Source organism: Pseudopipra pipra, chromosome 5 (genome assembly GCF_036250125.1).
Source record: "Pseudopipra pipra isolate bDixPip1 chromosome 5, bDixPip1.hap1, whole genome shotgun sequence".
NCBI classification, from domain to species: domain Eukaryota; kingdom Metazoa; phylum Chordata; class Aves; order Passeriformes; family Pipridae; genus Pseudopipra; species Pseudopipra pipra.
Genome location: NC_087553.1, coordinates 68,398,767 through 68,419,244, shown reverse-complemented (window position 1 = coordinate 68,419,244; position 20,478 = coordinate 68,398,767). Strand labels below are relative to the sequence as shown.

Here is a 20,478-nt window from a genome sequence, read left to right as displayed (position 1 = left end):
CATTGGATCTGACCTGAAGTCCAGCTAACTGAGTATCCAACCTCCAAACAAATCTGAAACAAGGGGCTTCAAGAGCAGATAAGCATATCCCTTCAGCCATGAGGATTATATTTTCCCTTCTAGAAGTGCTGATAGTTTAAAACCCCTTAAATTTGGTCTTTTTGTATTTCTCCTGCTCTAACTAGCCCCATACAAGCTCTGTATCTCTCTGATAAGCAGAAGGGTCTCAAGGCTAAAGAATTTGAAAAATTTGAACATCATATGAACCTCCATTTACCTCCTCGATATATATAGTAGTTTACTGTCTTGAGTTAAAAGAAAGGAGACTATAAGAAGAAGAAATAAGAGGGTTAGATTGGACATTAGGAATAATTTCTTCACTGGAAGGTCTGTCTGCTAGAGGCTGCGCCACACAAAGAACCTGCCAAAAGTGACAGTCTCCAGGAGGACAGGAGAGGGAATGTCCTTCCTTACACAAGCAGACTTGGAGAGGGACAGTTCATCTGGATCCTTGTATACAGACTTTACTGAAGTATGCCATGACATGCAATGTTTTTAATATAAAAACTAATTATTTTTTTCTTTTTGAAAGTCATTTTCTAAGAACTTTTAGCTTGGAGCTGCTGGAGAATCCCAAGTGAGAAATAAAAACCTGAACCAAGCCTATAGTGCCAAAGTGGCTGATCTCCCACTGAGCACAGAGGAAGACCTAATCCTGGAAAGAATCTGTAGGATACAAAAGGCTGGAGGAAAACTTCTTGGAGGAGCTTCCAGAAGAGGATTTCTATCTAGCAGGTCTGTCAGAGGCTCAATGTTTCCCTAAAAGCCATGCTGACAACAGATTGTGCCCCTGGAATTTGCTTTGGGAAATGACTTTTATGATTAAGAGCAAAAGCATTAAAAGGTCAGAACTTTTGCTGACTCTGTTTCAGGGATACTGATATTTTAATGGAGAGCATTGGATTCTCCAGTAAGAAGTTTTTGATGGCTAGGGATCTGTGGTGGACCAAAAGTAATTTAAAAATAAGTGAGTTACATTTTCTATAAAAAAAAAGCAGGAGGTGGGGAAAATTTCACTAAGCACAATGAAAGAATTCTGGATTTATATGGAATAAAATAATAACCAGGCTGAACTGCCAAACCCTTTAATGACCACGTTCCTTTTCCAGAGATGGAAAAAAAAGGACTAGCACCTTTTTTTTTTTCAACTTCACATTTCCAGGAATCTCTTTGCTTTGTTTTTCACATCAGGATTAGAAGAGGTAGGGGTAAGCTATCGAGATAAAGGTCATCCTTAAGTATATTTAGTCTGATTGGAAGTAGGAAATACCATAAATCCCTCCAGATTCCCAGGTCCACTTGACCATTTCAAGAAACACAGATAAATCCCTCAGCATCTGCTTGCTTATCAACCACACCAATGGGAGACTGCAAACCATCTGCTTTTTGGAAAGCAATACCCCATGCAGTTTTTTCCTGCACTGGCTGGTGCTTCATGCCCTGAACCTTCTCCATGTCAGTGACTGAGGGCAGGGAAGGGACATCCCAGGAGAGGGACATCCCCAGCTCCGTGGTATCTGGTGGAGCTGCCAAGGAACACCCTGCCTCTGTCTGTTCACCTTCAGATGCTCTCAGGAAAGCCAGGTCAGGACTGGTTCACCTAATATGAAAGGATTGCTCTCTGATCCCTGACGTGTTACGTGGAGTTTGTGTTTCGGATCAAGCCACATGTGCCAGGGGTTGCTATTTTAGATTATATTCAAGGTGTGTGCTGTATATTTGCATCCTGTGCTGCAGGAAGGGATATTTTTGAAGTTCTTATTTTTATCTCAACATAAACAAATGAGCCATAATTTGGAAAAGCATCTGTGATGATGCTGATGCTTTGAGCAAGAAGACTCAGGGTTTTTTTACTGGAGGCTAAGCCATATTGAGGGAGCTTCTTGAATTAAAACACCCACACACCTCGTGTCCTTTCTCCTTCTTTACTTCCAACACTGCCCATGGTTTTCATTTGCAGATGGCATTGGAGAGAGGAACACACATGAACCTTAAGATATGGGTGCTGTGTAATGGATGGAAACAAAATCCAGATCTTCCTACCCACAGCCTCATGCTCTTGTTGTAAGGTCATGACTGGCTTGACCACTGGTCGCACACAAAAACTGCAACATGCTTGAGGGAGGTGGAAGGGAAATAAATCTGAATCACGGAGTATTTTCTGGTTTGCAAGACCCAAATCCATCTCAGATTGAACTTCCCTTGGCACCAGTGGGTTACTTCAGCTAGGTACTTTTCTAGACCCTGCTTCATTTGTCATTTTTTAACCTGCAGCTCCACTGCTGCTTAAGCAGCTTTTTGGCCAAGGACAGAAATGCCTTGGCCAGTTTAGGCTTTTCTTGTGTTAGAAGCTACCTTAGAAAAAGATAAAGTTCCAGATCACAAAATATTTAGTTATCTGGTAGCTGAAGAAGGAAGTTGTGGCTTTCTGGAGAAGCCCAGTGAGCAGCAGAGAGCCATGAGCAGAGGAGAGACCTGCTGAACCAAGAAAACTGTGTCTGTTTTGCAGCTGAGCAACAATGTAGTTGCTTCAGCACTGGTTAAAAATACCTGTGGCTTCATTCTGCCAGAATCAAAGGAAGTCTGCCCTGGGTTAAAAAAGGCATTTAAAAAAAAATCATTTTGCAACAGAGCAGATGTTTGCCTCAGTGTCACCGGCAGCACAGGCTGGCCTGAAAGGCAGCAGAAATGAACACACGCCCATGTCTTACTGGGCAGCTCACCATCCAGCACTGACATTCTATCTCCTTTATCACTATAAGCTGATTTAAGCATCTTTCCTGGTGCAGAAGCAGATGAGCAGCACATCCAGTCAGAACCCTTAATATCTTAAATTACTGCAGCTACATCCACTTGCCAGTTACCTGCAAACCCTCTGAATCCCGCTCAGAAATGTGCTTTCTGCTTTGCTTGGGTCATGGCCAGTTGGCTTGTGGTGCAGCTGCAACCACACCGCGGCAGCAAGAAGAAAGGAGCCACCCTGAGGGTTTTCTTTAGCAAGAAGCCAGAACATTGTTTTTCCTTCGTTTCCCTTGGTTTCCTACTTTGGCTTTGCTTTCAAGGTTTGTGTAGGAGGGATGAATGGTTTTCAGCTGGTCTGTGGAGTTGACCTTTCCCTGGACGCCGTGTCCCTGTGGCACTGACAGCCTGTGCCAGCACTGCTCTTGGAGTCTGTGCTGGGAGAAGTGATGGGTGATGGGGCTGGCGAAGACGCAGTTGCAAAGCAGTGGTGAGAAGGCTGACAAAACTTGCTCTTTGCATTGTACGGGGCCTACACTAAATCCATTCTCACAGATCCCTGTGACACAGATGTTTAGGTCATGGCCCAGAGCTAAGGAGGGACCTGTCACCAGGGAGCGTGAGGAGAAGGGTGACAGCCCAGTCTAGCCCAGAGAGCAAAGATGGAGCTGGCTTCCTGCAGAAAGGTTAGAAGACACTAACATGAGGAGTCTGTGGCAGAGTTTTCCCCTCCCCCTCACTCCCCAGGCAGCACAATGTCCTCTCCCTTTTTGTCCTGGTTCTGCCTGGAGTATTACTCCTTCTTCCACTCTTTGCAGCTTGTTGGGACCTACACATTCACCAGGAAGGTCCTCAGCAATATAAAGGTCTGTTTGAGGGCAGAGTTAACCCCTTTTTGCAGTAACAGGACATGGGCAATCACAGTAGAGGAAGGTATTAATCTAGTCCCTACCTGGAGGCAAGTCTAAGGAGGTACCAAGGGGAAAACTCCCTCAGCCTCATTATGGAGGGTCTGAAAACCAGCTTCACAGCCACCTTGCTCTTCTCTTACCAGATTCCATGTCCAGCCTTTGAAATTGGATTGGGTCAGCATTGAGAAAGGCTGTTCTGTGCTGCAGAGTCATCTGCAGACAGATACAGATGGCAGCTGGACATAAAGTGGTTCCCAGAGCTTTAGTCTCTCCTCCTGGTTCCTCTTGGCATCTTGCTGGTCCTGAACTGGGTTTTGTTCAGATTCCTGGAAGTGTTCAAGGCCAGGTTGGATGGGGCTTTGAGCAACCTGGCCTAGTGAAAGGAGTCCCTGTCCATGGCAAGAGGGTTGGAACTAGATGATCTTTAAGGTCCCTTCCCAAAGCATACTACGATTTATTAAAAACAACTCCTTTTGTTGATTTTTTTTTAATAAGTATTTTCTTCATGAACTTGACTTTCTTTAGTTGTTGTTCTGTAATTTCCTGTTAAGCCAGGAAAATATGCGGTTTTCATTTTTAAAAAAGACACATTCCTGTGAGCAATGTTAAAAAAACAACAAAAAATCATGTCTGAACTTTTCAGACTTTACAAGGAAAATATTTGTTATCTGCTCAGAAAATTAAATAAACCATGCTCATGTTTTTTCTTTAGTGGAATTTAGATCAATCATAGTTCAGAGGGCTCAGTATTGATCTCCAGTTGACTCTTCATACACCAGTCCCAGAACTGTGTGCTTCTCAGAGCACCTCTGCTCACTAATTTGCCTGTTGGATCACAAATGCCAGAGCTGGGAGGTTCTCTTTCATTTCTCTGCCACAAAAAATAAAAGCAACCTTACAATTGATTCTAACTGATGAAGGGTAAGAGCTACATAGGTACAAATGTTTCATTTCATTGCTGCTCCCTTACAATGCTGCCTTCACGACATGGCACAGATGTTGCACATGAACCCCGTGTGTCAATGCCGGGCAGATTCAGTGCTGACATGAGTGGGGAAGATGAAAGAGCTCATATTTAATGCTTTTTCCCCCTACATTATATCCACAGCTCTATCAGCTCAAATGCCTCATCCCTCAGCATTTTAGTCCTGCTACACTGCCCTGACCAGCAGCTGCTCAGTTGATGCAGTGGCATTTTTCCTTCTCCAGTCCCAGCATCCTAAATCTCAGCATCTGCAGCTGCTGACAGCCATTTGCACAAGGGCTTATATTATCATAAATAAACAGGGGATTCAGGTTACAGCTCACATATGTTTCAGCGCTGGATATTACCAAGCAATTAATTCACTTGCCCAGAAAATTTTAAACACCCTAAATAGATGCCCAGGCAGCTTTTTCCAGGGGCCTTTTCCATCTCTAATCTCTCGCTTGACGTTTGAGTGGGCCCATATTAAATACTGGCTCCACTTCAATCTATAACCACAGATTTGCTGAGAACATTTTATTTTATTGCTCTGCACATAACAAACTAGGCAGGGAGGGAAAGGTGGGGGAGACTCTGCACAGCTGAAACTTGTGCTGGCCTCATTTATTTTGCCTCGTTATCCCATAGGACAGAATCCCTCTGGGTCCAACCTCACATGCAAGACTCCTGTGGCATCAACATGTGCTCAGCACTTCTAAAGATTTTGAGAATCCGTGATAATAAGCATCTGTGCAAGAAATACAGGTGCTTAATACTGTACACAACTGGAATCATGGTTATCTGGGATCTCCTCCCTCTCACTGTTGTAAGGTGAAGTCCACATCTTAGAAGCTGAGGTAATTTCACTGTGACATCCTTCCACCCAGCCAGCTGCTACATCAAGTGTGACTAATGGAATTCATACAATTTTACCAAATCACCTCCAAATTTAAGTACAGTCTGGTCACAGACCAGATTGACTATCCCTCTGAGTTTTGATTCTACAAAGCAGATGCAGCAGCTAGATTTGAGAAGTGACAGGAATACTGATGATGGAGGCTTTCTTAGCAGGCCTGAGGTCTTCTCTTTTTAGAAAATACCTCTTGTCCACTCCCCTCAACACACATCTAGAAGCAGGAGGTGCACAAGATTCCTGAAAACAAGTCTGGGCAGGTAAAAGGGAGGAGAAGCAGGAACTTCCCACCAGAACAGGCTCAGAGTGGCAGGAAACAGACACTACCTGATACCTTTGTAACAGATTCTTTGGGGATTGCCAATGATTTTAACAGCCAGATCTACCAAAGTGGAGTTAACAACCTTCAGTCTGGCTGTGATTCATATCCAAAACTTTATAGAGAGGTTTCATGGCCCATAATTTATTGCGAATGAAAAGAGAATGAAGATCTTTAAAGGGGGAGAGGGACAAATTCCTCTTTATTCATGCTGTAAGAACCCGTGTATGGACTGAAGGAGAGATCAAATACTGCACATACCACAGTCACTATCTTTTGCAGGGGAGAAGGTCAAAGCCAATTTCAATTGCATTAGCTGCAAATGCCTGACCCACAGAACCAACGTGTTAACAAATTGAAACAAGTCCCAAGACAATAGACAAGATATAACAGACATGACACAATTCCCAGGCCTGTTATCACTGATATCTCTCCTTTCATTTGCCGTGATCTGAATGTCAGCACATTATCATCCCAGCTCAGGCCAGTTTAGAAAAGACTGGTTTTAATTTGCTCCACAGAGTGGATGCAAGCTCCGCACATCACTCATACCTGGTAAGGGCTCATTCTCCAAGACTGGCAAATCCAGCTGCTTCTGTGGTGACTCTTCTTCTTCTTCATCTTCTTCTTCTTCCTTTTGTGTTGCATTTCCCAAGAGAAAGCAGGAAAAAAAAAAAAAAGAGGGAAAATACAAACCATTAAATTGCTTGTCAAAAAGAGCGGTACTAAAACCAAACAAAAACATGGATTACATCAAAAACATCTTTCATCAAACAGTCTTTTAACTCCTACCTGGCATGAAAGCAGGGCTCCCAACAGCCCCATGTCAGACATCACCTCCCCATAATGCCAGTAGTACATATGGAGAATGTCAAGCTCAGAAATCATGTGAAACCTCACAGAACTACCCAGCATTTGAGTGATAGAGCTGGCTGGAGCCAGCTCTAAATCCAAGATTTAATCTTGACACTAGAACCCAGTGTTGCCTGTCTTATGCTCCAGGAGAAGACATTAAGCTTCTCTGTCCATTTCATAAGAGAAAGCCTTATTAGAATTATTCAACTTTTCCTTAATAAAATATTAACTCCACTCCTTTGAAAAATCTATTGATGCCAAACAAAGCAAAAGGCTGAATTATTATTTTTTTGGAGACTTTGCCACTTGGTAAGTGAATGTCTTCAACATTCAGAGGAAAAATCTGTTCACAGCTTGAGTTTGGACTCACCATATCCCAAAGTTCAACTAAGAGAAGCAGCTCAGTACTTTTCATAAATGGGTTTATCCAAGTAATGGTATAACCTGCTGGCCTCTGATGCTGTCTGTGCAGGGCACATACAGCTGCACTCAGTGCAGTGGAAATAGCTTTGTTATTACATCTTGCAGAACAAGGGGAGGATCACTGTAGGACTGTGGAGGTGGCAATGCAAGTCCCTGACTCCATATCAGTCTTCTGATATGTCATGGGCAAATTGTCCCAAGAGGGATCCCTCTCTCCTCAGCTTTACCTTCCTCAAGTCTACTCTAAATTTGCCCTGTAGGCTCCAGGGACAGGCACCTCCAGCTGGTGACTTTTCCCATATAAGAGAGTCACCCAAGATAAGTGAGGTGAGTTTGAAGAGAGTTTATGATGAACCGGGGACTGTCCTGGGACAGACACACAGATCTCAGACATCTTGAGCAATATCAGATGTGCCCTCTCATCTGTTGTATCAGCAATAGAGTCCAGCAGGACCAGGGCAGTGATCACCCAGGAAATGTAGAGAAGGCAGATCGTAGGTGAACCTCAGCATACCTGGACATATCAGGTTGTGCCAGGAGAGGTTTTAGTTGGATATTAGGAAAAGTTTCTTTACCAAAAGGGTTGTCAAGCACTGGAACAGACTTCCCAGGGAAGTGATGGAGTCACTATCCCTGGAGGGATTTAAAAGACATGTGGAAGTGTCACCTGGGGACATGGTTTAGTGGTGGCCTTGGCAGTGCTGGGCTAACAGGTGGACTTAATGACCATAAAGGTCTTTTCCAACCTAAATGATTCCATGATTCTGTACTGTGATGGACACTGAACAGATGCTTCATGGATGGAACTTTGCAATACAAGACTGCAGCCAGATACAGTCTGGAATTAACATTGTGAGGTGCAGTTGAAGCTGAGCAGAAATCAAGATTTTTCTTTTAGCACTTTCAAGTCTCTTGGGGTAATGCCTGTCAGAAATATCCATGTGATTTAATAGGGAAAAAGGAGGAACTTCAAGAGATCTGGATGGAGGTTTGAGAGTGTGATGGAATCAGGTTTCATGGTGCCAGGCTGGAAGATGAATGTTTCTCTGGAGAATTCAGAGCAGCTTTGGTGTCGCAGCCCATAATCTTTCTCTGGTGTGAATAGCTTTCCTGTATTTAAAATACTAATTGCCTTTTTTTCCTTTCATGTGCTTCATTACAGCCAATTGGACAGCTTGACCTCGTGCAGCGAATACAGCCAAGCAGATATTCATCAAGAAACACAAAAAGCTGTGATTTCATCCAGCTTGTCAAGATGAGCAAAAATACCATCAGCAGATCTTTCTCAGCAGTGACAGCAAGATGATAGAGTGTGGATCATGCATTGTGTCAACAAGTTGTTCTCACCACAGCATGGCTCAGCCTAGGGACCGGGTTCTACCCTCTCCTGCTCACACGCTTCCATTTCTCCATGCCTCAGTTTTCCACCCACGAGCAATAATCCAACATTCCTCCTGCAGGCTGCTGTACAGGCTGTACAGGTGTGCACACCTCTGCTGGGATACCCAGCTGGCCATGGACAGGGGTGTGAGCGATGCAGCCCAGAGGGCTCGGTGCTGGCAATGGCAAAATGCCATGGAGCTGCTGGCAAGGCAGGAAGGAGCTGCCAGTGCCTAAAGCAGGCAGGAGATATCATATTCGTCTTCCAGAGTAGTATTTCCAGATTAAATATAAGAGGGAAGCTCAGAGAGGTCAGAGGCTGAGATTGACTTTCAGAACAGTGCCTTTGACGTCCAGAGAGGGAGGACAGGCTTATTAAAAATGCAGTGTGGATTGCAAATCTGTCACACACCCAAGGCACCACGTGGAGCTGGAGGATGGATGAGGTGGTTATGGAGAACCTGCTGACAACAACAGCCTCTCGAGTGACGGGTCAGTGAATAGTTTGCTGCTATTCAGCATTGTTTTGACAGAAACTACACAAAGCAACTGTGTGGGGGCCAAGGAGCAAATGTTCTCTTCCACTTGGAGGCTTGTTTATAATCTTGTGGTGGGGAAATAAGACCATGAATGAGAATTAAGCTCTGCATTGATTTAGGAAAATCAGTTTAGGGAGGCAGAACAGGGAGGGGAGAGAAGCAAAGGGGGAATCATGGGGGAGGAGAAGACGAGATGGCAACAGCAACGATGGAAAGGAAGAGCAGGGAATGCCACCAGGACATGCTGGGTGAAGGCTCTGCCAGGTTCTACCATCTCCCTGGCTTCCCACTGCTGTGTCTGCTCTGGAGCACACACGGGGTTCCACCTGCTGTACCATTTCTTGGCCACAGTGAAAGTCCCTTTAACATACTAAAGCTGACAGTGTCCGGCACAAAGGTAGATGCCAAGAAGGGAGCCACATCATTTGAAGCCAAAGGTTTTGCATGCCCTGCACCATTTCACTCCCCCTCTTCTTTCATTCCCAAGCAGCTGCCTGATAGCTGCCTCACCACCTTGTTGACAGCACCATTAACTTGCTGGAATTTGAACCTTTCCCACAGGAAAATCCTCAATAGAAAATTCTTCGTGTTTGATGAAAATTTAAAAACAATAGTATTCATCAGACACTGGCTCTTGCCAAGATGCCTCAGAGGTGTTTAGTTTGGATTTGAGCCTATGGATGAGTGGAGTATGCTATAAGAGCTTTGTTCTCATCTTGTAAGAGATACTCCATCTCTAAAACCATCTCCTATTTTCAGGAAGTGCAAATTTCAGGCAGATTTTGGGGACATAGAAGCCATATATCCTGGAAGATACAGATCAGGATGCAGTGGAGACCTGAGATAAGGGAATTATATTGCATGAGTCTTTACTGCAACATAACAAAATTTTTGGTAAGGGAGGCATTTATTGTAGTTGCAAGATCAAAGCACCCAAACAACTGTAACTCTCTACTGAATGGGGCCACCACCTTTTCCTGGCAAAGTTTATTCAGACTTAATTATCTTGAGTGTGGTGAGACTCTGGTACAGTTTGGCCAGAGAAGCTGTGGATGCCCCATCCCTCAAAATATTCAAGGCCAGGTTGGCTGGGCCTTTGAGCAACCTGGTCTAGTGAAAGGTTCCCCTGCCCTTGGCAAGGAGGTTGGAATCAGATAATCTTTAAGGTCCCTCCCAACTCAAACCATTCTAAGATTCTGTAATATCAGACTCACGGAGTTTGAAGAACATTTCCCTTTTATATTCTTATAATAGGATTGGAAAAGGTTTAGGGGAGGACAGTAGGAAGGATGAGTGACTTCACATGAGGCAGCTGAATGACTACACAGGACAGAAGCTGGACAGGGTTCCTGAATGCACAGAAACCTCATCCAGCTCACACTGAGGTGACTGCACCTGTAGGGATGCACTACATACACCTGCCTATTCTCCTTGTGTGTAAGTAAAAATTTTAACTTACACTGCACCAAAGAAAGAAAATCTGCTTAGAGCCAGATGCAGTGTCCAGCAACAAAGTGTTTCAAACACATCAGTAACTAAGGAAGTAATATTTAGTTTTTATCCATTAAAATTACCACTTTGTACCTGTAATGCACTAGCACTGATGCTGCACCAGACACCAACCTCTGCAAATACCCCAGTTGCATTCATCAGCCCATGCCAGGGAAAGAAAATCTTTTCTCTAAGTTGTGTCTAGAATCAATAAGAGCATGCCATCATGGTAGCTTGCAGCAAAAACCTAACTGCAAGAAATGCCTTTGTCCTTCCCACTCCTGCTGATATATAAATATATCAATACAGATAAAAGTAGGGGCAGCTTTAACACATATTGAGTCATTCCAGGCACAGCTGCTCACATGTGAGTGCACATTCCTGCATTTGAAACCAAAAAGTTTTTGTGAAATCTGCTTAGAACTCAGCAGCCTGGTCCTGAATTGCTTTCTCCATGCACCTCCTGAGACTGTAGGGCAAAATGACCCAGGCCCAGTGTGCTGTTCAGCTGGAAAAACTTTCTCCCTTTCTCTCTTCCTTATTTTCTATGACTGCTTCACATGTCATTTGTTTGCCACTGTCAGTGGGATCACTGTGCTGGTGGGAGCTAAGAGCAGTTCAGGATTCATTAGTCAGGAGCTGCTGGGTGGATCCAAGGGGAGAATGTCACTTTTCTGCTTTTTTATTTTTCAGAATAAATCAATTTTTATATCTATCAGAAAACCAGCTGCCTCAGGCAGTAAAAGGAAGCTAGGAGAGAAGCTACATAGGGTAACATACTCCCTGCCAGCAAGTGCTGTGAATATCTTCTCAATGTCAGCTTCCAAGGACCCTTCTGAGGGAAAGGAGGATGCTCACATCCCCGAGGCTTACACCAGGCACCTGTTTAGCCTGGCTTGGGTCCCAGGTAAACTTTTCCATAGAGCCAAGACTCTGGAAGATGCAAGCACTAAGCCTCGCAAAGGGCGAGAACTAAATCTGGAGTCATGTGCCCAACCCAAACAGATCAGAAAACAATAGGGGACAAGCAGTCCAAGAGTGCTTCTCCCTGTTGGGAGTGGGCTGATAAGGATGGGATGGTGTGGTTAGTGACATGCCAAGGGGGTGAAATAATGTCTTGAGTGAAAGCACGGTGATGGGCAAGAGCCATATTTATGGGTGTGCGGGGCAAGTAACATTTCATACGTATTTCAGCACTTCCAAGACAAAAAGAAAAGGTTTTCTTATGGGCCTTGTGGGATAGATAAGAGGATTTATAACAGCTACATTTCTGGCCCATAATCCTTGGCAATGCATGCATTTGCTCTGCATGCCAGCTATGACATAGAGACGAGCTACGTGATCAGCTCATTCCATCATGTAATTTGGGCTGTAACAATTACAGCTGATCTTTCTGTGTTTCCCCTTGGCCCAGCAGAGCGTGCAGCTGTATCACCCAGCAGGGATGTTTTCATATGGCTGAGAGCAAACCATGGTTAGGGTAGTTAGGTGGAAGACTCTCACCTCAGGTCTTGGCTGCTCAGCTCTCCTCTTTATCTCTCCTGACCCACCTCCTCTAGAAAGTCACCTCTGGTTTCCCACCACCATAACTGGTTTAAATTCAGTGACACCCTTCTCATATGAGAGTTATTTGGGAATCTGTCCAGCAGGCACTCATCACCTCCATCCCTCTCCTGCAGCACAGCCACAATTCAATGAAAATTTGGGCAGAGATTTGACATGAGGGGAGAGCACCAGTAAGCAGAGCCCTTTGCCCCTGCAAGTTGGCCCCACAGAGAGACAGAGCTGGAAGGGCCCTGCTTGGGGAAGAAACATCTCTTAAATACAAAACAGAGGTTAAGAGAGGTCTTATAGCAACAGATCGAGGATCACTCCTGGATAGAGAGACTCTTTCACCTTGGCTATCAACACTTTATTTGAGCCCGAGACATTGGCCAGATGATCCTTCCCTGTGCATTAGCATGTGTTGTATGGGTATGCAGGAAGGAGCTCTAAAGTTTATTTTTCTTCCCAAGCTATTCCCTTGCTCCACTGGGGTTGCTTCTAGACCTCATGAGATGTAATAACAGCACCCACTCTTCTCCCTCATGATATGAGGGCTGTGCCTCTCTCCTCTGATCAGATTTGGGGGTGTTTGGCTCTTATGGACGAAGACCTGGTAAGATTCTGAGGCTGGCAGCTGGGGTTGCATAAATTCAGTCTTGCAGTCACATCTCATGTGTGGTCCCTGGTGGCTCCTGGACACCTCCCTAAGACACAGGGTCCAATTTTGTATGCCTGGATGAGCATCTCCCTGAGATGTCCAGCCCTGAAAGGGACACCCAGGTCACACACAATTAAAAAGGAAGACCAAGCAGTAGATGAGTGACCATCCTTGAAGTTTGAATAAAGGATAACTAAACCTTCCTAATTCACCTCCCCAGTTCCATGTCAAGGGAAAGGAGACAGATGAGAAATATGGCTCTGTTCAGATTTCCAGCTTCGATCATCACCTGTTTCTGACGTGACTCTGCTGCTCACAGACAAGACAAAGAATTTCCCTGTGGCGGAAAATCTGCCTTTGTGCTTTTCTGACATAGATTGTGCCTTTTTGGTCCCTGACAAAGAACAAAACCCACCAACTCTCCAGGGATAAATGTAAAGCTTGGAGAAAGCTGTGGGATCCTGAAAAAACCATTGATAACAGGATGCACAGGAAGGATGGAGGATGGGTGTTCACATACGTGCTGTCTGCTGTATCTTTTCACTGCCCACCAGGCCAGCAGTGAGCACTTGATCTGACAGATGGTTTTCTTCAGCCTGGACAAGTCATGGGGGACATCACACCCACCCACACTTCCCAGCTTCCGCTCCCAGGCTCTCCTAAATCCCAGCAAAGAACTCCACTGCTCTTTCACACAAATGCCTGGAGACTGGTAGCTGCCCTCAGAATGTCCACATCCTCCTCTAAGAACTGTCAAATTACTCCTTCTGAGAAGAAAGGACTTTCTGGCTTGTCCTGACCAAAGCCCTGACCCCTGACACAGACACAAGCTCCAAGTGTCCCCTTCATGGACACTGTCCTCAAAGTGGCAGGAAGGTGGTACCGTAAAGGTCACTTTGAATCCCATGCTTATAGCATGATCATCACCCCACTGAGCTCCAAATAATCCAAAACAGTCTGTGAATTGCTCATACATACCTGAAATTGCCCACTAGGATGACAAGAAGGTGACAAAAACCAAACCAGTCTCCCTAATCCAGGACCCAGGGTTGGTGAGGCATAGCATCAGCCATTCTGTGTGCCAGATGTAATCTCTACCTTCAAAGTGGTGGAGAATGGAGTCTCTCTAATCCATCTAGACTAGCACTGTTTGTATGATTGACCTCAATAGACTCATATGTAAGAATTTTGCTTGATCAGGGCTATAACTGGCTTTAGTGGGATCCCCAAAAATGTTTATTTCTAGGCATAAAATCTTGGTATAAACTAAAATAAAAAATCCTATCTTGTTCCCTCAACAAAGGCACCAGACTAATCTCAAGGTCAGAAAACAGCTGCTGGGCCACACGGCCTTCCACCCCTCACCCAGGTCAGAGGTCCTTGGGAAGATTCCCCTCATCTTCAGTTTAGGGTGCAGGTCTAAGGCAGGCACATTTTCCCTTAAACAATGAAGTCACACAGCCCAAAAGTATGTGGGAGCCAGAGGCTCTTCTTGGCTCAGGGTTTTCAGCTCTAGAAGAAGCTTCCAGATGTGTTATGGGTTGGTGTATGCTGCCCATTGCTGTGGGATCTGAGCTCTTTCTGCAAAAAATCAACAGCAAATCAGCAGACTCTTGTTTGCTTTCTCTCATTTCTTTTTAAACATACAAAGTGGTGTATAGAAATAAATACTATTTCTCAAAATTATATTTGATGAATTTTTTTGATTTTGAGAGGATTCACTCCTCACCTCATTTATTTCGTGGCTGTTAGAGTTACGAGGTTAGTGGCAAAGCCAGCATTGCAAAGTGGCATTGTAAAGTGTCCTCTTCATGGTAGAAAGGCTTTTTACAAAGAGGGGTGGCATTTTGGAGGGGTTTAAAGCCGGTTAAACTGGTCTTGTCTGATCTCTTCCTGTAGTTCACTCCCTCTTGCTGGTTTTCCTCAAGCAAGAATGCTTTGTCACAAGCTCTCTCCAGCCTTGCCCTGGGCTTTGTGATCAAATGCTGAAGCCCATATAAACAGCCTTTGTACTTTCTGCCTGGAAAACCTCTTTGTCTCCTTAGAGAAACATTTTCTCACCATTTCTTTGTGCAGAAACCACTTTCCAGTTGAAATAAAAGCCTCACTTTGGCTGTCTCTAAGCCTCTTGATTTTATTAAAATGCACTGGATGCATCAACAAATTTTAATTCCACCTAGAGATAAAAAAGGCCTCTCAAACACTTAACTCTAATGTCTCAGCTTGGGATCATATTCCAGTCTCCATCCTGTTTGTCAAAAATAGAAGGTCAATACTGTTTTTCTACCCTCTGGGTCTCAAAGCTGGCCCTGAGAGTAGGCTGGGCCTGCAATATTTGTGTATTTCTAAACTGAGAAAAGGTTTGCAGAAATAAACTGAATGAAGAATGATCCCTGGTCTTATAACAAATACAGGATAAAAAAGGGAAAACTTTGCTGGCATTTTATAGATTTCTTGCAGAATGCAGAATGTTTATGGAAAATTTTGAAAGCTCTTGCTTGTGGACCACCTTGAAGAAAAATCAAATTTTGCTTGTTTTTGTTTTCCCAGGAATAATATACCCACCAGAAAGAGACTGTGATTTTCAGGCAACTTATCTACAATCAAGTCACTGCTATGACACAGCACATTCTCTGACTCAACTTGTTGATTTCCATGTTTTTTGTTATCCTGTTTTCTTCCTTTCCTGCAATATTTGCTCTTCACTTGTGAAAAGACACACACAAGCTCTAGAGTACAGGCTGATCCCGCTCCCCCAACAGAGAATTTGCTGACAATCACCTGAAATAGCCACATTTTTAATAATGATTGAGTGGCTAAAGCAGTGGGGAAAGTAGGAGTTAGATTAAAGCTACTTGTCATTACTCTGGAAAGTTGAGAAGACAGGAGGCTACAACAGAAAGGATTGCTCAATATTTGAGCAAAAGAGAAATCTCTTTATATCCCTTTTCTAAGACCTTTACAACACTGTGATGAATTTTCCCCAAACCAGAAAGGGAGGATAAAGCTCGCAAAAATCGATTGTGAGCCTGTCCAGTGCCAAAGAGGAGATGGAAACCCACACGCAGCAAACAGCTCAAGCAAAATGGGGCCATGAGTTATGGTCCCAAATTTGTCACTGGGGAATCTGGTCAAAGCTTTCTCTGCATAAAGGATCAGGTCAGAGGCAGAGCAGAAGAGATCCATCCAAAAACCGGCAGCAAAATGTCAATGCAGCAGCTACACAGGAGTTTCTGGGCAGTGGGAAGAGGAGTTGAACGCAGGCAGAGGGACGAGCCAGGTCTCCCTACCTGTGCACAGCAGACACATGTATACTTTTCTATATAGAGGGCACAAACACAAATCATGTTTATCACAATAACAGTATTCGCACATTTTCCCCCAAAGAACAAGTCATGCAGGCTTCTTTACTTCTTTCCTTACTTTAATTGACATTTGCCTTAAGTCTTGTCATTGAGACATTTGGTTTTTTTGGTAACAGTTTCCTGCAACTTTCATCACATCCCACACTACTTCTGGTGATCCTGCCAGGGCGTGGCTATGTTTGAGAGACTGGATACTTAAAGAATACAATCTAGAAGATAATTCCCTTGAATAAAAGTATTTTTCCACCTCCTCACCCTTGCTTTGTGCTAGTGGCCTCAGTTTTGGTGCTGAGGGAAAATGCTGTTGCAGTTGAAGGATGTGGAGCAGCCGAGGGATCTGGAGATGTTTAGCCTGAAGAAAAGGAGGCTCGGGGGGATCTTATCACTTACTACAACTCCCTGAAAGGAGTTTGTAGCCAGGTAGGAGTCAGTCTCTTCTCCCAGGCAAACAGTGATAGGACAAGGGGAAACAACCTCAAGTTGCACTGGGGGATGTTTTGATTGGAGATTAGGAAAAATTTCTTCAATGACAGAGTGGTTAAGTACTGGAAAAGGCTGCCCAGGGAAGTGGAGGAGTCACCAACACTGGAAGCGTTCAGAAAAGGAGTAGACGTGGCACTTCGTGATATGGTTTAGTGGGCTTGATTTTGCTGGGTCAAGGGTTGGACTTGATGATCCCCAAGGTCTTTTCCAACCATAAGGATTCTATCATTCCATACCATTATGTCCCACAGCTAGAAAACACAGGCGGGCAAGTTTGCCCAAAGCAAGAAAGCAAAGTTGAAAGCAAAGGACTAAGAGGAAGAGGAAAAGAAAGGAAATCCTCGTCAAACCCTCATTTATATATTTGCCCTTGATGCAGCAATACTGCCAGATGGCTGAGACATGAGGCCAAGTTGTGCAATGCTGCAAAGGCTTTGCAAGAAGAATTGAGGAAGCAGAAGCTGCTGGTTTCTGTGGTTAAAACCAGCTGCCAAACACCCAGGACTGGAAAACGTCCCACATCAGGGCAGTACCTGCCTACTCTCAGGCCACTGACATCCCAGCATATACTACAGGGGATTTCTCCAAACTCACAGGAGAGACCTACAGTGAGGAGTCTTCATGGAGCCTCCCTCTTCCCTGGGAGTGGGCTGTGCTCTGAGTGTCAGACCAACTCATATCGCTTCTCACTCCTCTCCCTTCTCTCAGACCCTCTTAGCCCACGCCGCTGCCCCTGGGCTTTTGCAGGGGTCAGAGTCCCAGTCAGAGATGCAAACCAGAGATACCAGTACATGAACTGCACCACAGAAGCAGAGGAACATGAAAGATGGAAAACAGAGGGATGCAGGCTCTGTGTCCCACCACAGTGCTCCTGTTCTTGATGTAGGAAGCACTGGGGATGCACAGCACAGCTTCCAAGCAGGAACAACACCACAATCCACTAACAAACCACAACCAGGCAGCAAACTGCCTTCATCCCAGCTCTGCAAGGGGATTTACTGGATGAGCAGGGCTTAGGTATTTGGGTAAGAAGGGTCCCTTCCAGCAGAGCTTGTGGAGCAGGGAAAGGGGAAGGTGGAAAAGCTGCAGTCCTCTCTCTTGATTTTTAATTGAAATTTATTTAAGAAGCAAACATAAGTTTGCTCATGCATTTTCTCTTCTCTGTCCAGCTCTTCAGGTTGCTGTTAAAAGGGAGGAAATGGGGAGAGAACAATGTTTCACTTCTTAGTTTGGTGGAGAACTCTGAGGCTTCAGAGAATTACAGGTGACTGTGGGGAAAACATTTTCCAAAACCGCGGGGTTTGTTAGATGAGTGAAACTAGTCATTTTCTCATTGCCAGGAATTAAGATTTTAGAGGATCTCCTGACCTACAGATCACCCATAGACAAGTGTCTATCCCAGGGCCGGGTATGACAGACACAACTCAGGTATTGCCTTTGCTAGAGAAATACTGGAAATAATCATATTATAGAAGCAAAGATTGAAGCCATCAGCACTGTCCTTCACCCTAACTGCCTCAGGATAGCTTTTAAAGTGCTGGTGAATGTTCATCATTTCCCAGTAAGTCTTCTTCCAGAAGGTAGGAGCTAAACTCTCTTGCAGCTGTTCCTGTGTTCATGAGCAGCCGGGGAACATCTGAGAGAATTTTCCTTCTCATTTTTCCCTTTGCAACACTCAGCTGATCTCCTTCAGACTACAGCAGTGGAAGAAAACAATACTGCTCTGGGATGGCAGAGGATGCTATGTGCCCTTAATTCCACACTTGGATGTGAGTGTGGGTGCACATCACCTGCAGACTGTGAAGAGAGGGAGAAGCCTGTCCTGTGAATAAATGAGCACTGCAGGGCAACATAAGGGCAAAAGTAGATGCCACAGATAACCTGAATAATGCTTCTAGCATTAATCTTCAGTATTTTCAGGCCTTTGCTCCAAGACACGTGGCACACTAGAAGCCTCAAGTGACACAACAATCCAGATGTCACTTAGGTCAAACACCCAAGGATGTCTTCTATGGACAGTACATCACAGGATGTAACTTCAGATTACTGGCTTTGTACTACATGTGTGTAGACACCACTAGAATTCACCAAGCAGATCTTCCTATTCAGATACATGTTCTCCACCACCTTTCCATGTGATATTCAGATGTACCACACATACAAGCCCTTCAGCCTCCTGTACAGCCATTCCTTCTTGTTCCCTTCTTCCAGGTTTCCAAACAGCTTCACTCATGCACCCACACAGCATCTCTCCTGATTTAGCATCTGGAATCATGGCTGGAAAACTCAAAGCAAAAATGTTTTTGCTTCCTGCTCCTCTCAGCATCCCCTCTCCCTCCTCCCCAGTGCAAATCTCCCCCACTGAGGTTCTCTAGCAGACACCTCTTTGTTGGCCCTGGGGGCCATGCTGAGTGTCTTTTACATGTTCCTCAATGGGTTTCTCAGCTCCCATACCCTGGCTTCATGTGTGCCCCCTTTACCATGGTAGAACTTCCTTCTATCCCTGTGCATCCAGTGATGCTCTGTTCTTAGAATAGTTAAAAATAAACAAAAAAAAACAAACAAAAAAACCAAACAAAAACCCAAACCAACCAACCAAACAAAAAAACAGAGCAAGAGATACAGCCACTAGACTCAACCTTAAGATGTCTTTGGTTACTTTTGTTTCAGAGCCTGGTGATTCAGATTCTTCTGTACCTCACAAAACTATCTGGGAGCTAAAAATATGTGACCTCTGCAATGAGAAATACATAAATCTGCTTGGCCTTCACAAGTCACCAAACTTTCAGGGTAAAGAGCGTTCTGTAGTCTCTGGTTTATTTTCAGCTTCACTTCTGCAATCATAAATGTCTATTAGTCTTGAAAACCTGGAATTGAACTGCCCTTTGGAAAAACTTAACTCAGATTAATGTACAACTCGGTCTGCTCAAAAGCACAAATTAGTCACGCGATAAAACATTGAGATAAACTTCTCAGAAAAGCAAGTGTCTTTCTTTCATGACTGGTACTTGGCTATTAATAAATTAATTAGTGTAATAGCTGTGTTTCTTGGCTATTAGTCATTCAGAGGTAGCTGTACTCTTGTCCCAAAAGCGACTTGCTCTAAGTCTGTTATAATCCGATGGATAAAGATTTATCCAGTCTGTTTGTTCTTGTTGTGGAAGTTTGAGCAATCTTAAACCTTTTTAGTAAGTGTCCCCACTTCCCACAGAACGGTGTCTACTGCAGGCTCTGTCTGCTGGCCAGGCACAGAGGATACACTCAAGTTCACAGGTACCCAAACATGCAGAGCCTGACAAAGCCCCCTCAGCCTCACTCATAGGAAGTGAAGTGCAGAAACCCCAATATTTCCCACATGTTGGAAGGAACAGACTGGTGATCTGGTATAGTCAGAGATGGGCTGGAGAGAGACCTGCCAGACCAAGTCCCTGCATGTAGCAGGGGCACATGATTATGTCAGGCTGGAAAGGCCCTCCTGAGTTGTGAAGTGATCATCCCCAAACTCCTCTGCAACCCTACAGTAGGAGATGGGCCAGTCATCAGCAAAACAGCAGCAGCCTCTATGCTCTTATTTCTGATGAAGCTTAGTAGAGCTTTTGGGGGAGGGAGGGATGAGATCTTTATCAGCAAAGTAGCTTTAATAATTCTAACATTAAATGTTTTGTCTAGCAGAACAGTCCTACGGGGCATGTACAGTAGAACCTTTTCAACAGGGTAAGGGTAAAGTAATGGGAAGCCCAGTCTGAAAGAGATTTGGTTGAATTCAGAAAAATAATGGAAAATGCAAGGGAGGCACCTGAACCCACTTGCTGGGAACTTGGACTACCATAATT

The 20,478-nt window shown here is 44.4% G+C and overlaps 1 protein-coding gene across 1 annotated transcript in view; it reads right to left on the bottom strand.

The window, feature by feature from the left end:
• The window catches only part of FAM107B (family with sequence similarity 107 member B), a 124,863-nt gene that overhangs the window by 86,064 nt on the left and 18,321 nt on the right, over positions 1-20,478 (bottom strand). Inside the window, exon 2 of the mRNA XM_064656464.1 lies at positions 6,459-6,540. Coding sequence (XP_064512534.1) covers positions 6,459-6,540 — 82 coding nt within the window. The remainder of the gene's footprint in view (positions 1-6,458; positions 6,541-20,478) is intronic.